The 21,877-nt window shown below is 41.3% G+C and overlaps 1 protein-coding gene across 2 annotated transcripts in view; it reads right to left on the bottom strand.

Moving 5' to 3' along the window:
* SLC38A3 (solute carrier family 38 member 3) overlaps positions 1-21,877 on the bottom strand; it is a 297,440-nt gene that overhangs the window by 92,109 nt on the left and 183,454 nt on the right. For both annotated transcript variants that reach the window (XR_015300053.1, XM_086938804.1), the window contains one exon: positions 1,094-1,167. Coding sequence is in view for 1 of the 2 variants with exons in the window: in XM_086938804.1 (XP_086794930.1) it covers positions 1,094-1,167 (74 nt within the window). In the remaining variant the exon portion in view is untranslated. The remainder of the gene's footprint in view (positions 1-1,093; positions 1,168-21,877) is intronic.

Genomic DNA, 21,877 nt, shown 5'->3' with positions numbered 1-21,877 from the left:
TGGTTGGCCGTGGTGATGGAAGAGTTGAGAATGTCTGCTAGGGTGTTGCTGATTTCTTTCCTTCCTAGGTTTTATATGCATCAAAACTAAATTATTTCCTCACACTTAGCATGCAGGATATTCTGTCCCAAGACTGACTAACATGTGTTCAAGGCATGTAATACTTATTGACACTGGAGAGTATACTGTGACATGAATGGACAGTGAAATGCAGGTGTGACAATCTCAAATGTTTTGTTGAAATAAAAAACCTTTTAAATGAACCCCCATTTAACTAGTGCATTGTGACATGGTAGACCATGATAATACTGGTGAGACATTCTTCAACGTACTGATGCATTAGAAGACCTTGTAAGCAGCCCTCCCTTCCATTGACACTGACATTATGACATTATTGATCACTGATAACACTAATTAGACATTCATTAAAAGATTATTACACCATAGAATCTTAGGGAAGTTGCATACTATTGGCTATGTTACTGTTACATCATAAGTTCCTAAAAATGATACTATGATATGTTTTGAGGTAAATTACCTCATAATTGATTAATGCATTGAAACTTCACTAGCCACTAATTCTGTTTTGTATTCTTTTGTCATCAGGCTATGTTAAAGTTGAACCAACATTACTCGATGGCGAAACATCGTTTACAACGCATGTGGTACATCACATGCCATTACAACGTGGTCATTACAACGACCGCGTTGTTACATCGCAAACCATTACAAAGCAAGTTGTTACAACGACTTGCGATAGGGGGAAGAAGGTGTTAGATTTAAAATATCACACCTTCACTACCATTGCACACACTGTAGTTGTAATAGTAGATTATACTATTCGAAAATCCGACACGCCCCTTACAGCAAGTCGTTGTATCGCATGCGTTGTAACGTGGCCTATTCTACTCGAAGTGATGAGATTTTAACGCACGCTTTCCTAAGCTTCCATTGCCTTTGGTTCCACAAATTAGTCAGCAGAAACATTGCTAAGCAGGAATGTGTGATTCAGGCTGACCAATAACACAGATTGTAGATCCTTCAAGACTTTTTATAATATTTAGCTTTTTGTATTCTCTCAAAGAGCACTTACCCACAATCCCTGAGGATTTCAGCAGCAGGTGGATGGAGTAGCTGGACAGCAGTGCCACAGCGGTGAGGAGGAAGCTGTAGGACAGACAGAAAGGAGAGGAGTCGAGTAAGAAATCATCCTCTGTACTGTTACACACATACTTACAAGAAGCAGAAAGGGGATAATCAGAAAAGATGTAATCAGATCTCCTTTGATCCTCACTCTTGCAGGTCTGACATACAGACCGCAGGAGTGTTTTTTCCATTAAAGCACCATCGAAAGACTTTACACCTGAGGACATTGCTAGTGCAAATTAGTGTGCAAATTAAATAAATGAATGAGCCTGGACCATTAAAATCAGTCGCTCTATGGTGTATAAGCCATCTCAGTATAAAAATAAAATTGCATTACTTCCTATCTGAAGGGCTTATTTACAAGCCCCTTGCGTCATTGGTGCCACACTTTTAATATTGGAAAAAGAGATGTGCCAGTGGCACAAGAGGCTTGTAAATAAGCCCCTGGGTATTTACCTTCATTTCCCAAAACACTGGGTTAACGCCTTCCATTCACTTGTCTACTCACAAATTCCGATATAGCACAAGAGGGTAAGTAATTGGCAAATTAGATATCGTGATCTCAGCTGTTAAGACTGTTGTGATCCCATGTTTGCGTATTTCTTCTTTTTTTCCTTATAATCACTGGGCCATGCCTGACCATGACCATATTTACCATGTTTCTAACCCTTGTGTACTTGAGCTTATGTCTAGCAACCAAGTCATTTCCTCTTCACTTGACCATCTTTGGATCCTTCTCCATGGTCACCTGCTGCTATCCTTTGTCTCCTGCAGCTCTGAAATGCTTTCCAGTTGCAGGGTTCTTTCTCCATTTTGATTCTTTGTGCAAAACATTATGTCATGCATGTCAGCATGCATGACTTTGTTCCTGAGCTTTTATTTCCCTTGCTTTCTGTCATTTTCTGGTGGAACACTTGTTCCAGTCCACTCCCAAATTGTGTTTAGCCCAGGTATGAGTCTTGCCCCAGTACTCGTCCGTTCCATCTGCCTACATCAGTCTCAAGTTTGCTCTTCACTTCATTGTATGTTTTTCTGTCGTTGTATGTGTCCTCCCATTCTGGTTTTCTGCAGCAATAACGAATGCTTTACTGCAGCGTGAGTAAGATATAAAGACGCGTGAGTAAGATATAAAGACACATGAGAAAGATCTTATGAATGCTTCACTGTTTTTTCAGATATGTAAGATGCAAGCAATCCCATCCAAAGATGCCACTCCTATGTTGTGAAAACAATGGTCAGATACCATGTCCACTAGATGCCAAGTTAGTGGTCCCCAGCTTCAATAACCCAAACTATTACTGCATGTTGCTGATATTCAGTCATGGAATCAGCCAACACTACACACTGTACATGCTTCCGGCCATAAGTGCAAGTCTGCAAAAGAGGAAGTGGAATATTTAGGCCATACCATTTCAAGAATGTGCTATCAGCCCAAATTCATCATCACACACCAAGAACAAAGAATTTGATGTGAAAGCATTATTAAAGACAGATATGACATTTCAGTGGATGGAGGGTGTAGTGGGCAATTTAAAGAAATCATAAACTGCATCATTCATGCAGTGGCCTTCTATTTCTATAAGCCAAGAGATAAAACAATAGTGGTTGCTGATGCAAGTACATACAGCTTGTGGTGGTCTTGATACAGGAGAGGGACGACACAGAGAGAATGGCGGCATTTGCCTCAAACCTCACAAACTTCCCTGGGACCCCAATGATACTGCCTTTGGGTAAATCAGGTGTCTCCAACCAGTTGATTGTGTGCTACCTGTAGCTCCCAGAAACCTTCAGAGTAGCTCCCCGCCTTGAATTATTTTTTATCTAAGAACTGACTGCAATAAATAAGTGTTATGTTTTCCTTTTCAAGTTAAGGAAAGGCTATGTTTATTGTACATTATTATCAGACTGCAGGTCGCAGACTGCAGGTCACAGAGCCTGATAATGAGCAGTCTTCCCTAGATTTATGACCCAGGTGGGTTACAGAGGTTAAGAACTGAAGCACTGAGGTATTTAACTCTTAATTAAAAGTCCTTCTCAACTCATTATTGGACCGTGAGAACAAATGATATTTCTGAAGGCTTTTAAATGAGAGAAAATGAAAATTAAAAGATAACTTAATCATTAACTCTTCATTTTAATTTTCTCCCGTTTCAAAGTATCACAATTACAAACAGAAAGCATCTTGCTCCCAGTTGCAGGTAGACACACTGCCATATTTATAACTAAAAAATACAGCCATTTTTTTGCACTTTAAGTTTCTCCCATTTAAAAACAAATGGTTGTACGTTTGTGCTGAACAGGTAATGTTGCCACCTATAGCGGAAGGTATGTCCAGTGCCACAAGTATATACAATACAGGCTCTCAGTCACCCATACACATACATCCCATTCATTCACACGTATGATAATACATCCTCCTCACAGACTATACACTCAATGATGCACATGGCAGCCCTATCATAGTCCCCTTAGTCACAGTATTTTGTTTAAACCATAGCATCGGGCACCATGGACATTCGGTTTACAGTCATTACAGCTAGGCAAGAGGGTGTCTGGTAATAATGTACGAGTTGCTTGGCCTTCAGTAGCTCACAATTTTCACTGATCAGAAGTAGCTCTCATTACAGAAAAGGTTGGAGACCCCTGGGCTAAAAGGACATGAACTAAATAATAGTATACACTAAACAAATTAATTTCAATAACTGACTCTCTCCTTATTATACAAGCCCATACATATTTATTTAAATAAAAAAAAGTTTCATATATCACATATTCTGCACAGACTATCAACATCCATCAACAAACAGTGGTTTAAAAAACAATATCTTTGAAGCAAATGTTTCTCTTATGCATCTATAATTCACTCAAAAGCAATAATGTACAGAGGGCCCGATTCACAGAATGAACTTAAGACACAATCCTAAACTTACTACTATTTTGGCATTCACAGAATGCACTTACTACTTTTGGCATTCACAGAATGAACTTACTACTTTTGGTATTCACAGAAGTTGGGATTTTGTCTTAAGTTTGTCTTAAGACAAACTTAAGACAGACTTAAGACAGACTTAAGTTAGGATTTTGTCTTAAGTCTGTCTTAAGTTTGTCTTAAGACAAATGTAAGACAAAATCCTAACTTCTGTGAATACCAAAAGTAGTAAGTTCATTCTGTGAATGCCAAAATAGTAGTAAGTTTAGGATTGAGTCTTAAGTTCATTCTGTGAATCGGGCCCAGAGTGTTTTAGTCTCAAAACCCACATCAAAAAAGCTCTGTCCAATTGTATTATAAAGAGGCCTGGCAATTCGGGCTGGACTGTTCCCATGTGGAACAGGTTCGAGACTGATTTGCATATGGCTGGGTCCAAACTGAGGTGTCTTAGTGAGCAGCAGAATGATGATGGATTAAACCCAGATCTGTGACTGGGGTGAGTGTCTGAAAAGTTTCAGCACTTGGTCCATCATCTTATTGTGTTTGCAATTGTATTACAATCAAAGATTAGAACACATTAAAGACTCCTTCTATCAAGATACATAAAAGAAAATTATCAAGAAGACCCTGTCAACGCAGAGTTTTACCGGTACTTGAAATGGTTCACACCACCCTCTTCAGGGCAACCTTATGGTAAAATGCATGCACATATTCTTATTCTTCATCCCAATATAGTTTCACCAACTCAGGCTACTCAGTGATTCACTTGAAGGTCCACTGGACTTTTTCTTTCTATTAAAATGTGGCAGATGTTTTTATAATCCCCCATTCTGGTCACCCGGAGGGATGTATTGTGTTGTCCTCTCAAGCTCCTTTTATGGAAGGCACAACTTTGTTTATTGTTTGGTTGCAAAACTTCCTCCTTCTTATCATTTTCTGATAAAGGATAGCTTTCCTGATGTTAAACTGGTCTGTTAGTGATACAGTGTCTGACGTTTGTGTACGCTTCTGAACCTATATGAGAGACGAAAGCCAGATTCACAAAAAAACTGAATCCTGTGCTCCTTGAGTGATCAAGCGCATAAGATACAATAAAGCCAGGTTGTGCTGAATGAGTTTTCTGAGAGGGCTAAGTAGAAGATAAGCGTGGATATACGTGTTTAGTTCTTTGATAAAGGTTTGACAGAAAAATACGCCATTGTGAAGGGGTGACAGATAAAATGTAACTAAAACATTATTACATTTCGCCATCACTAAAATGAGAAAAACTATTTAGTGTTATTATTGATTCATAGCATTGTTTATTTTTGTAAATCTTTTTTGTTCATTATGGAGAAGGGTATGTGTTGCATTTATATAAGTAAAACTTTGGAATCTGGAGCACTGAAATGGAATGTAGTGGGTGTTAATGTGTGGAATTTAAGGAGCAGCATTTGTTACTAGTTGGAGAAAATAGATAGTCCCCAAGCTATTCTTTAGCTCCTTCATCCAATAAAAACGAATGCACAACCAACAGGAACCTCATTGAGAATGGGAAAATTAAAATATGACAAATCAAACATTGAGACTCAAGAAAGAGCATCTTGCACAACTAATAGGATTAGATTGTTAAAAACGAATTTAAATAAAACCAACTTTTTGATTCATGTTAACATTGTTTAGAACATTACTGGCCTCAGTAAATAGCTAAACAAAGGGTGTTGACCAAAGAAGAGTCCATTTTGGGATGGACAGATTATAAATCAAGATGGTCTAAGAAGAAGCAGATGATGATAAAGGAACAGCATCCTTATTCTGTAGAATATTCCTACTCAAAATGTAGGCTTTGCATCCAAGTAATTGGGGGCACTAAATATAATTTTCAAAATAGAAGCTAAACCGGTAAGGGGAAAAGACCAGTGAACAAAGATAAAAGTAATTACATCAACAGGTGTACACGGAAGAGACAAGTACGGAAGATGGTCAAACAAGCATTGGTCAAAATGACAAATTGATGAATTCATAATTGAAAACCTTTTCAGGCAAGACAGTGAAAACAGGGGAACTGACAAGCTAATGGGCATAGGAGAAGTAGCAGTGTGACTGAAAATAATTTACAGCAAGAGTCTTTAGTAGGTTGGTCCATGTAAGCTTAATTCATGCTAGATTTAATAGATCTACACATGAAAGAAATGTATATATATTTATTCTGAGTAGGAACTAGTAACATAGTCTATTGTTATCCAGAAAATCATTTAACCTCTTCGATGCTCATGACGGAACGGTTCCGTCATGAGCATCGGTCGCGCTGTGCTCATGACGGAACTGTTCCGTCATGACCACGCCCGCGAATGGAATGTTCAGCATCGGGGGAGAATCGGCGCTGCAGGCAAGGTGTTAAGCATCTTGCCCTCATAGGTCAATGTTGGACGCACCTGGTTTATCCAATGCTTTTGAAACGAGCCATGATGAGAAAATGAATACGCTTGGAAACATACTCTTCCATAATAATGTTATAGGTTAGAATCAGAGTTGAATATAAATGTTGGCTGGTAGAGTAAATATCATCATTAATGTTGAGGTTATGGTTATGTGTGGGGCCAGAGTTAGGATTACGGTGATGGTTTTAGATCGGATTTCGCTGTCTGGGATTTTCTTCATTGCACTACCTCCATGATTGTCAAAACAATGTTCCTCATTCATCATGGCTTGTTATTAATTAGTTATTATATTTATTTAAAATTTGTGTATAGCGTGTACAAGACCCAAGAGTGTCAGAGTGCTAAACGTAGATCAGCAATCTAACACATGTTGGACAGAGCCTTAGTTTGAACACAAATCATAAGAAAAAATCTGCAAGAACATGAAGCAATACAGAGCTGAAGACATTGACCACTCAAGAGCTCATGATAAGCACATGTACAGTAGTAATCAGATACTACACGCACATGCAGTACCTGTCATATCTGTGTATATGTACATGCAGCAAGAGCACCACAAGAAAAAGTTTTGAAGTTGGTAAGTATGGAGAGAGCAAGCTTCTGAGAGATGGAGAAAATGGGGAACAGAGTGCATCTGGGCGGTGAAAAGGGGTGTTTCTGGAATATAGAACAGAGATCATTTTTATACAACTATAAAATAGATGTGTGCTGGGGATGGGTCCACTGGTAAAGTTATATGATAAAGCCAGCTCCATTCATTGGAGGCTTTTATGAACTTTAGGTCGGTAGAAAGGAATATTTTTCAAATCTTTATTATTATTGTATGGTTTGCAGATATGTTTAAAACAATAATCTAGTATCTGGATAAATGGCTGTATACTTACCTGTACACAACCAATTGCACTCTCATAATATAAGTATTATTTCAATGTATTCGCTTGTTTCTCTTTGTCACAAATAATTGGACCCTCAGAATACACTCTGTTTTGCACATATTATCTTATACATAGAGGTCATTGAACGTTCCGGGCCTTATTTTGAGGTACCTATTATTTGGAAAGGGAATTTCGCCTACAAAAAATATTGATAGCCAAACCTCTTGTCTACGTCTCCCTTTCCAATTCCATGACTTGGTACTTAGTGTGTCTCCTATTATGTTTTCTCGGTGCCCCGTTGTGCTGACCAAGAGTTACCTTGCTCAATCTTGACTTACGTATCTTCCTGGCACAAGTACAAGGAAAATATATAATAGCACGAGAATAGCCTTCAACTGTGGGAAGATCTTTTGTGTGAACAGCTGAATGGCCTAGAGGGATGAAAACCAACATTAATGAAGAGTAAGATTTAAAGTGTGCGTTGGAGAAGCACAAAATGACTAGAGTGGCTTAAACAAGAGGGAGAACATAACAAGAAGAGATACAGAAGAGAGGAAGGCTAGAATATGGGGACACAAGGTTTTCTGAAATTGATATTCATTTGAAAGAGAAGAGATGGGGATGTGATTAAGATAAGAAATAATTAACAGTGGAGGAAGATTCCAAAATAAGAGTGTGTGAATAATAGCATGTGGGAAGACCGCAGCAAAGAGAAACAGCCATCAGAAGATGGAAAATGCGAAATCCCAGTAAAGGCAGACTGGACATAAGTAAAACTTGCAGAAATCCAAAATGTTCCTAACTTACAATGTGTAAAGAAAGGAGAACCTGAAGAAGGGACCTTGACTGAATGAACTAGGTAAATGTTTAAAGGAGAACTGCATTAGAATAAATGGCAGAGGAAGCTGAAGTATTGAGATGACAGAGATTGGAAAATGCATGGTATGAATTCCCACCGGTATGTGGGTTATATGTAGGTCTTTATGTCTTTTACATAGGAACATAAAGGTGCAATATTCAGTCCAAGTAGTAGATGCAGGACGCATGGTGGACAGAACGCAACTGACTGAAGTTTAATGATGAAGAGCCAAGGGGTATAGTTTCCGAAACCAGATGCGTGCTAAAAAATAGAGGTGATGACAGAACACAAATTAGATAATAGAATTCAATTGTTTGTGTAGAGAGAACAGTCTTGAAATCTTGTTTAAGTGTAACACCACCATTGTATGATTATTTCAGACATGCCCCTGAAGAACAGTCCCAATGACTACATGTGACTTGTATGTGTAGCAACATACGTGTGCGTATACCACACCAACACATCTTTAGAATCTGTAGTACGTGTTTCATGGACTGTTTCCGTTTTTTTTTAAATGTGAAATTTAAAATTTTGCAGCATAGGTGAGATGTGGCGCTGGTCCTAAAGTCTATGTGGAAATGACAACTTAATAATCTGCAACACAGGTGTGTTTGCAGTGCCAGCTCTGTGTAGCAAAGCAACAGCTCTGAAATTTGCAGAATAGCTACTGTAAGGCTGCATTTGTAAAATCTCTGAACATGGATGTTGTAGATTATTGCAGGTGTCCATCTCTGAAACATGGATATGTTGACGATGCTCTAGATGTTTCTTATCAGTAACTCAGCCCTGCGGACGGTCATTCCAGCCTGTGCAAATAGACCCAGTATTTACAGGCTATTCGGATACCATTCTAATGCAGAAGTAGCCAGTGCAGGTAAGAGCAATGGGCGGTGGGGCCGGGTGGGGGGATTCGACCGACGAGGGAAAATTAAATAAATAAAAAATGGTCCCTTGTTGCTGTCTGTCAAATCCCCCCACCTGACCTCACCACTCTTACCTGCACGGGCCACTCCTGTTCTAATGGCAGACTGTGAACTAACTTGGTGCAAGATCACAATAATAATATAAATGAGATATGTCCCAGTTAGCGAACACTGTTTCTGACAAGACCTTATTTATAGGTGCATGTGGTTCGTAGTTTGTTTGCATATGGCGTGTCCAGGTTTATGACTCATCAGTGGGACGAACGCATTGGACATTGGATATGGACATGCTTCTTTTAATCTGTCCTTGTCCTGTTGATGGGATGCATCACACACCACATGCAGGTAGCTACAAGAGCAATGGCTAATGTCCTGCATCTGGTTTAAAAACACTCATAACCGGTGGTCATCTCAGAGGCAACAACAGCCCCTGCATTGCCATGACCATTATGTCTGGATACCCTTCTAGGTCCGCTCCCCTCTAGACAGTAGAAAAAGTGAGCTGATGAGTTACTGCCACCTTTGAGACCACTCTGCAATCAATTCCTGAATTTGGGGGTGGTACCTTGTTGCTGTTAAAAGGCCATAATTACGCCTTTATTGGAAAAGCCATCTGCTAACCCATCAGTTTTAAGTAACTTTAGGCCAATTTCCCTACTTCTTTTTCCAGTGAAGATATAGGAATGTTATGTTCGTGTGAGTGTCTCTCATTTTACCTGGAAACACATTCATTGTTTCCATAACATAACCTAACAAGTATCCATGCTATTAGTGGAAATCTGTCTTAGGTCTGGTCCAGACGTCCATCACTCACACTGCTGTCTAGAGGCTCCGTGACAGGGTCCCCTTCTGTAGATGGTGAACCTGTCATACTGACAAGAATCTACATCTGCCTGTGAGCGCGGACTCAGGCAGTCAAGGGGTTCCTGGGTGCCAGGGAACTTTGCTGCTCCTGAAGACACTCTGGCAGGCTCGAGCGAGAACCAGTTGCCACATCGCTAGCCACAGAGGTTTACATATCCCTTGTTCAAAACTTAGAAGCTATTACTGGCTTTTTGCCAGGTATGCAAATACAACATATTAAAGGCTGACTGAGTAGTTCCTTCTTTCTGCTATCTGGCTTCCTATTAATAATAATTGGAAATATTAAATACCCTTACACATCAGCCTCAATTTTTGGTAGTGAGCTCAGAGTTGCACTTGTGGAAATGACAAATCACGTTTTGCTGGTGGAAAGAAGTGTAACGTAAACACCTATGAAATGATCTTCACATTTTTAACCAAATTCTCCACGAGTGTTCTCTTTCATTCCCCTTCACCCTCTATCTTCTTTTTTCTTTCTTCTTGCCCTTGTCCTATTCTTTTCCTTGGAAATCTTGATTTTGAAGAGACTGTTCGATAGTGAATGTATGTGTTTATAATTTATACTAGTGTATCCTCATCATTCATTTTATGTCACGTCATTTCCAAAGATATCATTTGATTAAAGGCCACTCTGTCAATCTCCTTCATGTGGGTCACATGGCGTGTGATGTCTTTACAGTACATGCAAAAATGACGCATTTTGAAACAGAAGGCCTCCTATTTATTAGCACCATATAAAACAATGGACATTTACAGGTACAGTAGTATCACAAAGCATGCACAGGAGACACGCTAAGACATTCAAATCGCCAAGTTGCCCCGCCCGCTCTTCAAACCACACTGAAAAGCCTGCGTTGTGGTTGGTTGTGGAGCAGTGGTGTGGTGGCCTCCGAGCTATCAACACAAATAGGAGCAGCCTAGGTAAATCATTAGGTGAATGGGCACCCCTTCACCTTTCACTTAGTGCGGAAGAAGCAGCAGAGGCCCGTGCTACCTGACTCGCCAATAGGAACCTGGAGCAGAAGGAGAAGAGCCAATCAGAGTGCACTATGTTGTAACACCCCTTGCACCACAAGGCCTCATTCAGCTGAAACAACAGTGAGAACCTTTCCGCTGTGCGGTATGTACAGTGGGAGGCCTGTTCCAGCGCAAAATAAACAGTGTGTGGACTTCATGGTCAGGTACATGGCTCTTTTCGTGTTTTGGAAGAAAATGTAGCCTAGCTGGACATAAAGCCACGTTGGCCAGATGGTCGGATTTCTGTTTAAATAATATATCTACCCTGCTGATATTTTTTTAAAGAATTCGGCAAGCCGTGAAGAATCCCTGTGTGAAACACTATAACGTTCTATGAGAGATTGACATGCTGCCATTTTTTAGCAGCTGATGGAATTATTCTAAAGGCTGCTGTATAGGTTGCGAACCAGAATACATATCGAAATATTGCGGGGCACATTTACTAAACTTTCACTCAATGAGGGAAGCAAGCAAATATGATGCACTGCTTCGTGTTGCGTGAAAGGGAGAGGGCAGAAATGTTCTATATTTACAAACATATCGCGCGTTTCTGTTCTCTCCTTGCGCTGGCGCACTGTGTGGTGCCTAGCGCCCACTCAGGCACCCTTGAACCACAGTGCAAGGGTGCCTGCGTTACAGGCAGGAATCTTTTTGTGCAGGAACAGACACCTTTAAGCAGAAAAACAAGTTTTAGCATATCAGGACGACGCGTTTCGACTACAAGCCAGTAGTCTTGATCAAATATATATATATGCCTCGTCGAGGTAAATATGTGAAATTAAGCAAGGGAAATCTATGCTTATCTATATTTACTTTCTGTTACAATATTTTGGTTATAGTTACCTAGAGCTCGATACTTTAGCTGTTCAATATTCTGCAATTGCTAATCCGGTGAAATACCCTCCTCTAGCGGCGCTTTTTTCAAATGGCTCTATTTTGCGCGTGGGAGCTCACCATTTCACGTTAGCTACTTTGTGCTATGGCACCACAAAAAAGGTAAGAACAACTCTAGAATAGGGTTGTATTATTAGACCTATAATCTAATAGCGTTATAATCCAGACTATAACTCTCACACTTGCTCTGTGCTTTTCTAGTGTACAATGAACTAAGTCAGACACTGGAATATGTAGCCCTACACAAGATCAGATGCAATGTCAAGTAGAGTGACATCAAGAATTTTGACCCATTAACAAGGTATGCCTCCTCCTTCATGTGTGTTAGACTCCATATGAAAACAAACATGCACAACTTAATTTCTGAACAAACAACTTCAGTTGTCACGCCCATTAATATCCTGTGTCTCTTCAAATGTGAAACATGTGAACCAAGCTTATCCAACCATTGCCTCTTTCTAGAGAGAACACCTTTTGAGGGTGAAGGGGGAAGTGGCATTTTCTATTGGGTAATGAGATCTCTCTAGAGCAGAGGTGTCCAATGTAGGTTTAGAAGACCACAATCAATGCTAGATGTTTAGGATAATCACTGATTAGGTAAATATGTACCAGTTAAACTAACTGTATTACAATGATATTTTAAAAATCTGCCTGAATCTTGCCTGAATGTACACTAATGCTCTACAGGAATCACCATTGCTTGTGTAAGAAGTGCTCAGTGTTAATGCTGTTCCAAACTTAGCCATTTTAGATCTTGACTTCAGACAGCTTTTAGCTGTTTGCTGTTGAGGACCTGTTGCGAACAATGCCAATACTTCCAATGGACTTTGAGACAGCTCACTGTTTTAACATGGGTTGGCTTTCTTTTCAATCTCATTTGCCTGCTTCTAATTGTATGGCTTTCCTTCCCCAACTGGCTTGCTTTTGCTTTAACTTTTTAAATGTTCTCCTATCAGCCTCAAGCTCTATCGTTGCTCCTCAGCCCCCTATGCCCACTCCCTGTTGCTCCTACTATTTTGAGTTCTCCCCCACCCACTGCTCCATTGCTTCCAGCCCCCTCTATCACAGTCTTAACATTAATTGGTTTTATAAAAAACATTTTTTTATTGTGGAAGGACCTGGCAGCAGCAATTTGCAGCTGAGTCACTCCTTCCTTAAAATAATTCAAATTGGTTATTTTAATTTACCATTGCAAGATTGGAGTCCAACATGGAATAGCGAATGAATTTTTTTTGGGCAGTCTCATGCCATACTCATGCTCATGCAGGATGACACATGCACAAGTACACTTCATGATGGTGAACCTCCGTACCATCATGACACATACGTGCACATGCACGAGGACGCATGCACACTTTCACGTCATCTTGCTTTGCTTCTTTTATTTGCTGCTGCTGAACAGCATTGGCAAAAATAATTTTTTTCTCTTGCATGGTAAAAGCCAATCTGTTGGCATTGGCAGCCAAATGGAGAGACCTACTGGCTTTGCCAATGCCTGTTTTTGGAGGCAGATCTCTAGAAAGGGGACACGAGAGATAGATATGCAAGCCCATTTTATAGCTGGATTACTTCTGGAAGGGAAATTTGCAGTCACAGTTGCTACAATGGAAACTGCTTGCTTCAAATGATGACTGGAAAAGGGCAGATAGCCTTAAGTTCAACTTTATTCAATTGATATATGGGACATATGTGTGTCATCTTTGGCGGGGTGGAAATCAAGATCAGAGACATGTACTTTTTTTCGCCTCAGCCTTCTAGTCAAACTGGTCATACCAATTGCCTGCATTGGAAAAAAATACACACTGAGGCTACAGAATACCCCCTGCATCATGCAGTCTAAGTTTAAGGGTGGGAATCCAGTTGACTTAACCAAGAGACAATGAGATAAACAACACAGACTGTAGGACTGGCCACTGTACTGATAAGGTGTTCTGGAAATTCGCCAATAACCTCTATTTTAATGAGGATCATTCTATAGAGAAACAGCAGCCTTGGGACCTATTTAGAGTTTGGTAGATGGGATATCCGTTACAAATTTGGGGTATTACAAGTTTGTTATACCCTAAAGCACTTTTAATACGGCAGATGGGATATCCGTCACGTTTTCAAGGAGTATCCCAAACATTGGGACCGATGGTCGGAGCCATCCTAACCCTGTGAGACTTGCCCGTTCGGATTCCTTTAAGACCGAGTCATTCTGATGGGCTCGGTTGGAAAGGATTCCAACTCGGTTTTCCAGATGGCTTCCGATGGGGTCGGAGAGCCCGTCCGCCATCTGGAAACCCTTCAGTACTCCCCCGGCCGGCTCTTTCCGGTCGAGGGAGTACGATGGCAATTTCCCTCTGCCTTTCTGTGCAGGCCTTTCCGACACAGAAAGGCATTAGGAAACTGTCCTTGGGGGCCAACAGCACGGCCCCCATGGGTGCGAGGCTGCCAAATGGCACCCTAGGGATCACCAATGCCCCCCTGTTGATCTTTAAGGTGCCTGCCACCGGGTGCAGGGATCAACTGTACCTTTGCACCTAATGATGCAAGCATGCATTCCGTTCGGAATGCATGCTACCATTGTTAAGTATATGACTGCGACCAAACAGGGTGCGGTCGCATCCTACTTGCAGGTCTGGAACCGACGACAAGAGGTCGTTCGGTTTCAGTTCCTGTCCGATGTCGTATGGACTCCTGTCCGTCCAAGAATGGAATCGGACTCTAAATGTTAAATAAGGGCTTCTGGTTTTTTGTTTATAAACTTTTTATTGGCATTTATTAATTACATATTACAAAGGTTAAGGTGTCACAGTAGATCTTGAACAAATGGTACAATTCAATACAAGACAGTTCCCATAACACCCTCCCTTCCCTCCCTCTTCGTGGAGTCTTATTTTGAATTATCTTGTCGGCCCATGATCTAACGAGTAGGTAATAATGGGGTAACCCTGCGCCCCTCAGAACCTGGGTAAGTTTCAATTAAACAAAAATGGTTCTGTCGGGTAGAAAGTAAGTTAGTTAAAATTGCTCAAAGTGCAACAGTAACAACCTAGTGCAACGTCTAGGACATGCCTGTGGGATAAAGTACTAATTACCTCTGGAATAATGACCGAGAGAAAGAACTTGGTATTGTTACTTTTATCAGAATTAATTCATTCAATGATATTCACAGTAAACAAAAAAACGAAAACTGTCAACACAAGGTATTTACATGGATACAGGGTGAATAAAGTGACAATAGTGCTTCAGTGCTCAGGGATGTACAATATATACAGTGTGGTCATGATTGTCTATGTACAAGTTTGGTGGTAGGCCAGATAATACTTTCACTCCAGTGACTCCTATCCTTCGTTGTATGGAATCCTGGTAGTTTTGGACCTAAAGTGTGCGTCGCCGATGGGGAGGTGCAAATATTGCCACGGTATGTATTCCATTTCCCCACACCTTGTCCCACAAGGGCTTCTGTTTTTAATGCTCTATGCTTTGCTCTTAGTTCAGCATTCTTTCAAAGTGCAAATGGTTCTTTTTGGAAGCCTGAATATAATTAATAAATGCATGTTTAGTCCACATAGCTCCCAAACAGATTTATAGTCCTGCCTACACTACCTAAAAGTAACCACTTAGGCAACTAATGACCTGATTTACAGTTCAGTGGATGTGTACTCACAATAGGATGGGCTATTCATCACATTTGTGATGGAGTTCAAATCCGCCAAACTTTAAATTAGGCCCTAAGTAACTAAGTAAGAAAACTGAAATCTATTCCTCTCACCAATCATTTGTATGTTGCCAGACAACCCATACTAGTGATGCCATCTAATTGCTATCAATAGAATGTACAACAACATTAACATTAAAGTAGGTGCAGGGAATTCTTTCCCTGAGAGTACAAATCTAAACCTATTAACCATTTAACCACATATCTTTGGTTCCGGAGTGGCGTGCTCTTCACGTAAAGTTCTTCAACATCTCATCCGGGATCGTAATGCTACTTAAATGCAATTACAATAAACAAGCATTGGCTTCTGGGTTTTTGCTCAGGTAAGAAAGCTATTTTTTGCAGTTTTATATAGTTGAAACTTGGCCCAAGGACATTCGAGCACTTTACATGAGCACCAGAGTACATTACATATTTTGTAGGCACAGGGAGGATCAGTGATTTACCCAGCATCACAGGATTTTAAGCCATTGCCAAGACACAAACCTGGTTCTCCAGCTCTATGGTAAGTGGCTCTCCCCTTTAGGACACATCACCTCTTAATGTCTATCTTAATGTATGCTCAGCCTTGGGCCTCGAAAGTGGTGAAAGCCTTTATCCGACTCACTAGCGAGCCTGTGGCAACCTACCACAGAGATGAAAAACTTAAGTTGAAATAAAAGACTACAACCAAAATTAAATGTCAACCAGAGGGGCATTTTTGCTAGACATGCTGTTCTTGGAAGGAGCTGTCTCAGAGTTGGCATCAGTTCTGACAGGATGACGGAGAAGTGTCGCCCAACTTCTGGAACCAGCAGACGTAAGTTAAATTTTTTTTATAATAAAGCAGTGTGGCCGTGTGGGCGGTCGTGTGGGTATGAGGGAACACAAAAATGGGAAAAGTGGTGTATTTGATTTGACTTTTTTTATTTCACAAAATGTTGTGATGTGGACCAGGTTGGCTGAATACAAACAAAAACAAGAAGAATATATAAAACAATAGGTCCTCTCCTCGAGGTCTGGGCCGAGACTGTCAGGGTCTTCTGGGTCTCTCTCTCTGTTGTCTTTTCTTTTGTGGCAGTTTGATAGAGAAGGGAGAAAGAAAAGAAGAAAGAAAAAAAGATGGTTGTGTCAGTGTCTGCTTTTTCAGTCGTCAGGGCTTGTGCTACCTTCACAAAAGACCAAAGTGTAATAAGGGTGGTTGGTGTGGGGATTCTTCTTTATTGACACACCCGAGTGCCCTATCTCCCCAGACCTCCCCACCACCCCCACCAGAACGATCCCCCAAGAGGTACTCGCCTCAGGACACGACCTGTGTCCAGGGTCGTGGCATCAGGACCCGGGGCGTCTTCTCCCTTCTCTAGACCGCCGGGTATGCTCGAAGTGTACAGTGCTTCTTTGGAGTCCCGCTGTGCTGATCCCTTAGCGCCGCCTCCTCCTCCGGTCTCCGCCTTACTCCGCTCCTCACTCGTCTCCCCCACGCCTCCTCCGATGCTGTCCTTCTCCTCCTCGCTCCGCTTTCGTCTCCCGCACGCCTCCTCCGATGCTGTTGCGCTCTGGTTCCTCTCCCGTCCTCCTTTTTGGATATTCCCCTTCCGCATACGTCCCTGGTCCCTCCTTCTTGGCTCGTTCGGCTGCTGGGCCTCTTCCTGCTTCCGTTGGGAACGATGTCGGCTCACTCTTCTCCCACTTCCGGTCCGCCCCTTGTAGGTCCTCCTCACAAGCAGTTAATAAAACAACTTTATTATCATTATATTTTACTCCAGAGCTGCCGCCGAGTCTTGAGAGCGGGGCTTTCGGCAGCAGGACCAGTGGTGGGCTCAGGGCACTACCAGTGCACATGTAGGTTTGGCAGGCCATCCAAGGGCGGCCATACCTACATGCACACTTGGATATCTCCAAGCTATTGCTAAGAGATATCCGCAGAGCTCAGGAGCACAGGCTCCAAGTTCCTGCTGGAGCGTAGAACCACCCCGCTCCACTGATAATCTGGGACTCCAAATCTACAAAAAAATAATTGCAGCACGCTTGTGGGTCATAGTCCAGATAGTCTCCCCCTGGCAGCATGGATTTATACCCGGGAGAGGGACAACTGACCATGTCAGACGCATGATCACATTATTTGATATGTCCGTGGCGATGGGAAATCCTGTGGCTATGATCTTTCTCAATGCTGAAAAAGCATTTGATAGAGTGCCTTGGAGCTATGTCTGGGGCGCTCTGCAGCATAAGGGATTCGGTCCAGGGCTGATTAATGCAATAAAGGATTCATATCCAGACCTATTTGCCCAGCTCCAAATTATGGGTTTAGTCAGGAACGATAGTAATTACTAGGGGAACAAGGAAAGGTTGCCCCTGCTCCCCCATTCTCTTTACCCTTTATATCGACCCATTATTAAGGCAAATATTAAGGGCCTTGCTTCTGCAACAGATGGGGGTTCTTTTCTTAGCAGGTAGGGGAAGGATGGATATCTCGGGCATTGTTCAGGACTTCCCACTATTTATGAATTTGCTCTAGGGGGTCAGCATGGGGGTGTCTCCTGGTGGAGATTGAGACAAGTTATTATAAAAAAAAGTGAGAATTAAGGTTCTGATGGCAGTTTAGGAATTTGGAGTGGGGTTAAGAAGCTGATGGGGTTTCACAGCTGTAATCAGTATACCCCGTTGTGGCGATCTCCATTGTTCCCGCCAATATTCCACATTGGGGGTTTGTAACCAATGGGAAGAGTCTGAACTGTGTAGGCTGGGGATTCTTTTTTCATTAGCTCAATGGTTTCTGTTCGCTGACTAGCAGCAGAAGTTTGAGCTGGAAGCCAGGACGTTTATTAAATATCTACAGCTTAGGGACTTTCGGAGCAAGATAAAGCAGGGAACAGTTTCGGGGGAAAGAATCCCCCATTTACATATAGTTCAGCTGCTTGGAAGTAAGATCGGTCAGATATATAAAATGTTGATTGATACGGTCCCGGATGATCTAGAAGAGCAAGAGGCAAGTTGGGCAGGGAAGCTGGGGGAGGGGAATATAGATTTACAGGCCTCAATTGGAAATGGGATGAAAGTGCTTCTCTCATCTAGCTTAGGAGCTCAACATTGTAAAACTATGTTTAGCCTCTATTAAATGCCCGCCAAGCTGTTTAGTTGGGGTAAGAGGGAGGATGATGGTTGTGCCAGATGTGGAGAAATGGCGCATGTATTCTAAGGCTGTGGGAGGCTGGGGCTATTTAAAGAGGGTATAGAGGCCTTCTGGAAGAAGGTGTTTGGAAAAGAGATCCGTTATAGACCTGTTATGAATGCTGTTTGGTTATGATCAGGGCGTCGCAGGAGATCAGGGCCAGCTGAATTTTATCTTTATTTCTATGGCATTGGGACATCTCCTAATAGCAACAGCATGGAAGAGTGCCAATCCTTGTACCATACAATTATGTTTCGGCGTCTTCTAGGCACGTACAAAGTCTAAATACCGTTACACAACTGTAAAAGGGGTGGGGGCAAGAGGCATGGCAAGAGGATTTTTGTCCCCCATGGTGGACTGGATAGCTGCCATCTTGGACCTTGATGACTGCTTAGCTTCAGGGCTGGCTGATGCTGGGGAGTTGGGTGTGGTTGTACTGGTTTGTAACTCTGGTATATATAAATGTGGGCAACTTGTATACTGTGTTGGTTCCTTTACGCCTATTGGACTTACTATGAACTTGTTGATAAGTTTGAACTTTGCTGTATTCATTTAAGATGAATTGTATAGAATGCTTATAATAATGACGAGATCGATTCTTTTTTTATGTATGTCTATATTGCTCCTTTTTGGAAATACAAAAAAAAAAGATGTATGATGGCACTCTGATGGTGTCATTTATAATAGCTCCATAAAGTAGCTCGCTATAATGGTCCTTATGTACCAATGGCTATTGCTGACATCTGTTTTGCCACTCTAAAGTACTAACATCTCTCCCTGTTTTGTACCTAGCTCTGGTTCAGTTGCCGGTAACGGGGTGAAGAAAATCAGTTTATGTATTCCTTCTATCCTCCAAATACCCAAATTGCCAGCAAAAACCAGTCTGCCGCACTTGCTTGTGAGTCACTCTGCCAGCCTTGGATTATAAGCGTTAAAATCCATCACTTTATTTTGCAACAAAAAAATTCAATAAAATTCTCCCTTTGTCAATGTTAAATATAATCAATTTTTTCCAAAAATATCTAACTCCCAACCAAAATGTGTGTTTCGAGCCGAAATACTTCTGCCACATTTGTCAAAGATTCACACTCAGAGTCTTGGATTACAAATTCTAAAATCCACCATTTTATTTCATATTAAAACATCTTCAGAAAAAGTATCCTATTATCACTTCTAAATATAATCCTTTTTGTACAAAAGTTATTTGTTAGCAACTAATATGGGCCAAACATTTTTACTAATTATGTATGTTTGTGAAAGATATAACCATGTTTGACTGGAGAACTCTCGGAGAACCCTGAAGAAGGACCGCTTATCAGCATGAACCGTATGCTTTATCCTGGAGTTAAGATTCAATTTTTCTACAAAATGGACTACATTTGAATGACAGAGTATCATTTCCATTATGTTTTTAGGTCGGATGCCAGTAAGCAAGAGAGGGCAGTTCTTGCAGTCCCAGGGATCCCTATCCCAAGGTTGGAACAAGACTGCATAAAATGCTGCAAACACACGAAGAACTAATGCTTGTGTCAATCATATGGTCAGGCCTCCGTCCATTCTTAATGATGCTTTCTTCCGCTCCAGATCCCCCCCACCCCTGACAAGCGCTTAAAGGGTTCCTCTGGTAGTTACAAAATAAGAAATTATACAAAATTAAAAATGAGCAAGTCAGCTTTTCAGAGGCCAGGATAACTGAACTACCCACTTGCATTATTCTGCAGATAGGGCTTCTTTTCCCGAGGTGAGATGTCTTCTAAGGATTCAGCACTGCTCCACCTCCAACACTGGTCTACAGCAACCTGGCATCAGCTTTCCTCAATCTACTATCAGCCCCATACAACCATCATTTGGCCCATATCTACCATGAGTCCACTGTATCTTCAGCTCACCACAATCCAGTCCTTCAAATAGCCATGAAAGCACCCCAACCTGCCATCATCATACCCCAAAGTGCCATCACCTACCCCTTTCTAGTCTAGTCTGCCAATAACTCACTACATTCTGACATTTGCCTGCTACTAACAGCCATCATCACGCCCCAATCCACCATCAGTCTGCCCCTCGGAAACATCAACACACCCATATCCAATTGGTCCAATCTACTACCAGCCAAGCTGAATCTATGAACAGCCAATCCCAAAACAAAGATTCATGTGGTTTATCCCTAAGAGCAATAACTCCGAGATTAATTCTTGTTGATTATTTGTGGGTCATTAGTATGGGGATGTTATTCGTTATACTCATTTAGTTGTAATCTGATGTAAATCTTGCATGTAATATTTGTAGTTATATTGTATTTGATTGCTTATATTATTTATTGGTATGCATATTTTTTTATTAATTACGAACATGTTTTTAATGCAACACTTGTATTAGTTACTTTATTTGCACCATGGGAGCCTGGTAACACCCATAGTATTATCCTTACTGCTGTCATTTGTTTTAACCTCTACCCTTGCCTAATGCTTCACCTTTCCCTCTGCTCAAACCATCCCCCCTGACCCTTTATATTTATTTTTCTCTTCCTGATTTCTCAATTTTTTTGTGTTCCTGATACAGTTTCTCCAAGAATGCTGTCTTCTGATTTTGTTTCTACACCCAGACCACATCAGCACATTCCAATTCTTCAATGAACCCCAACCAAACATAAATCAGCTAGAAGATGTCAACACCTCACCCCAATCAGTAATTAACCTGTTGGATTTATTAGGCATTATTTAAATGTAAGAATTTCGAGGCCAAATAAGACCAAATGGAACTTCACCAGCTTAATGAAATATGCTTAAAGAAAATCAGAATGTAGGGCCCTTGGACATCACACCCGTTCCACCATTGATTGATAGTCCCCACCCCAACATAGAAGTCCTCTCTAACTGAGTGTCTGTTCTCGATCACATCAAGCTCAGGGCGAGCGACCACATGATCTATGATCCTTAGCAGTCCAGTCAGCAAGTCCAGAGGCTGTGAACATCATACATCTGTACTTGAACATTATTTAAATCCAGTGCTTAATTTGTAAAATAATAAGTGCCGGGTCCAGACTTGTGTTCACAAGCTGCCATCAGCGATAAAGAATGCTGGAGTGCCAAATGCCAA

Source organism: Lissotriton vulgaris, chromosome 9 (assembly GCF_964263255.1).
Source record: "Lissotriton vulgaris chromosome 9, aLisVul1.2, whole genome shotgun sequence".
NCBI classification, from domain to species: domain Eukaryota; kingdom Metazoa; phylum Chordata; class Amphibia; order Caudata; family Salamandridae; genus Lissotriton; species Lissotriton vulgaris.
This window is presented reverse-complemented; position numbering and strand designations above follow the sequence as displayed.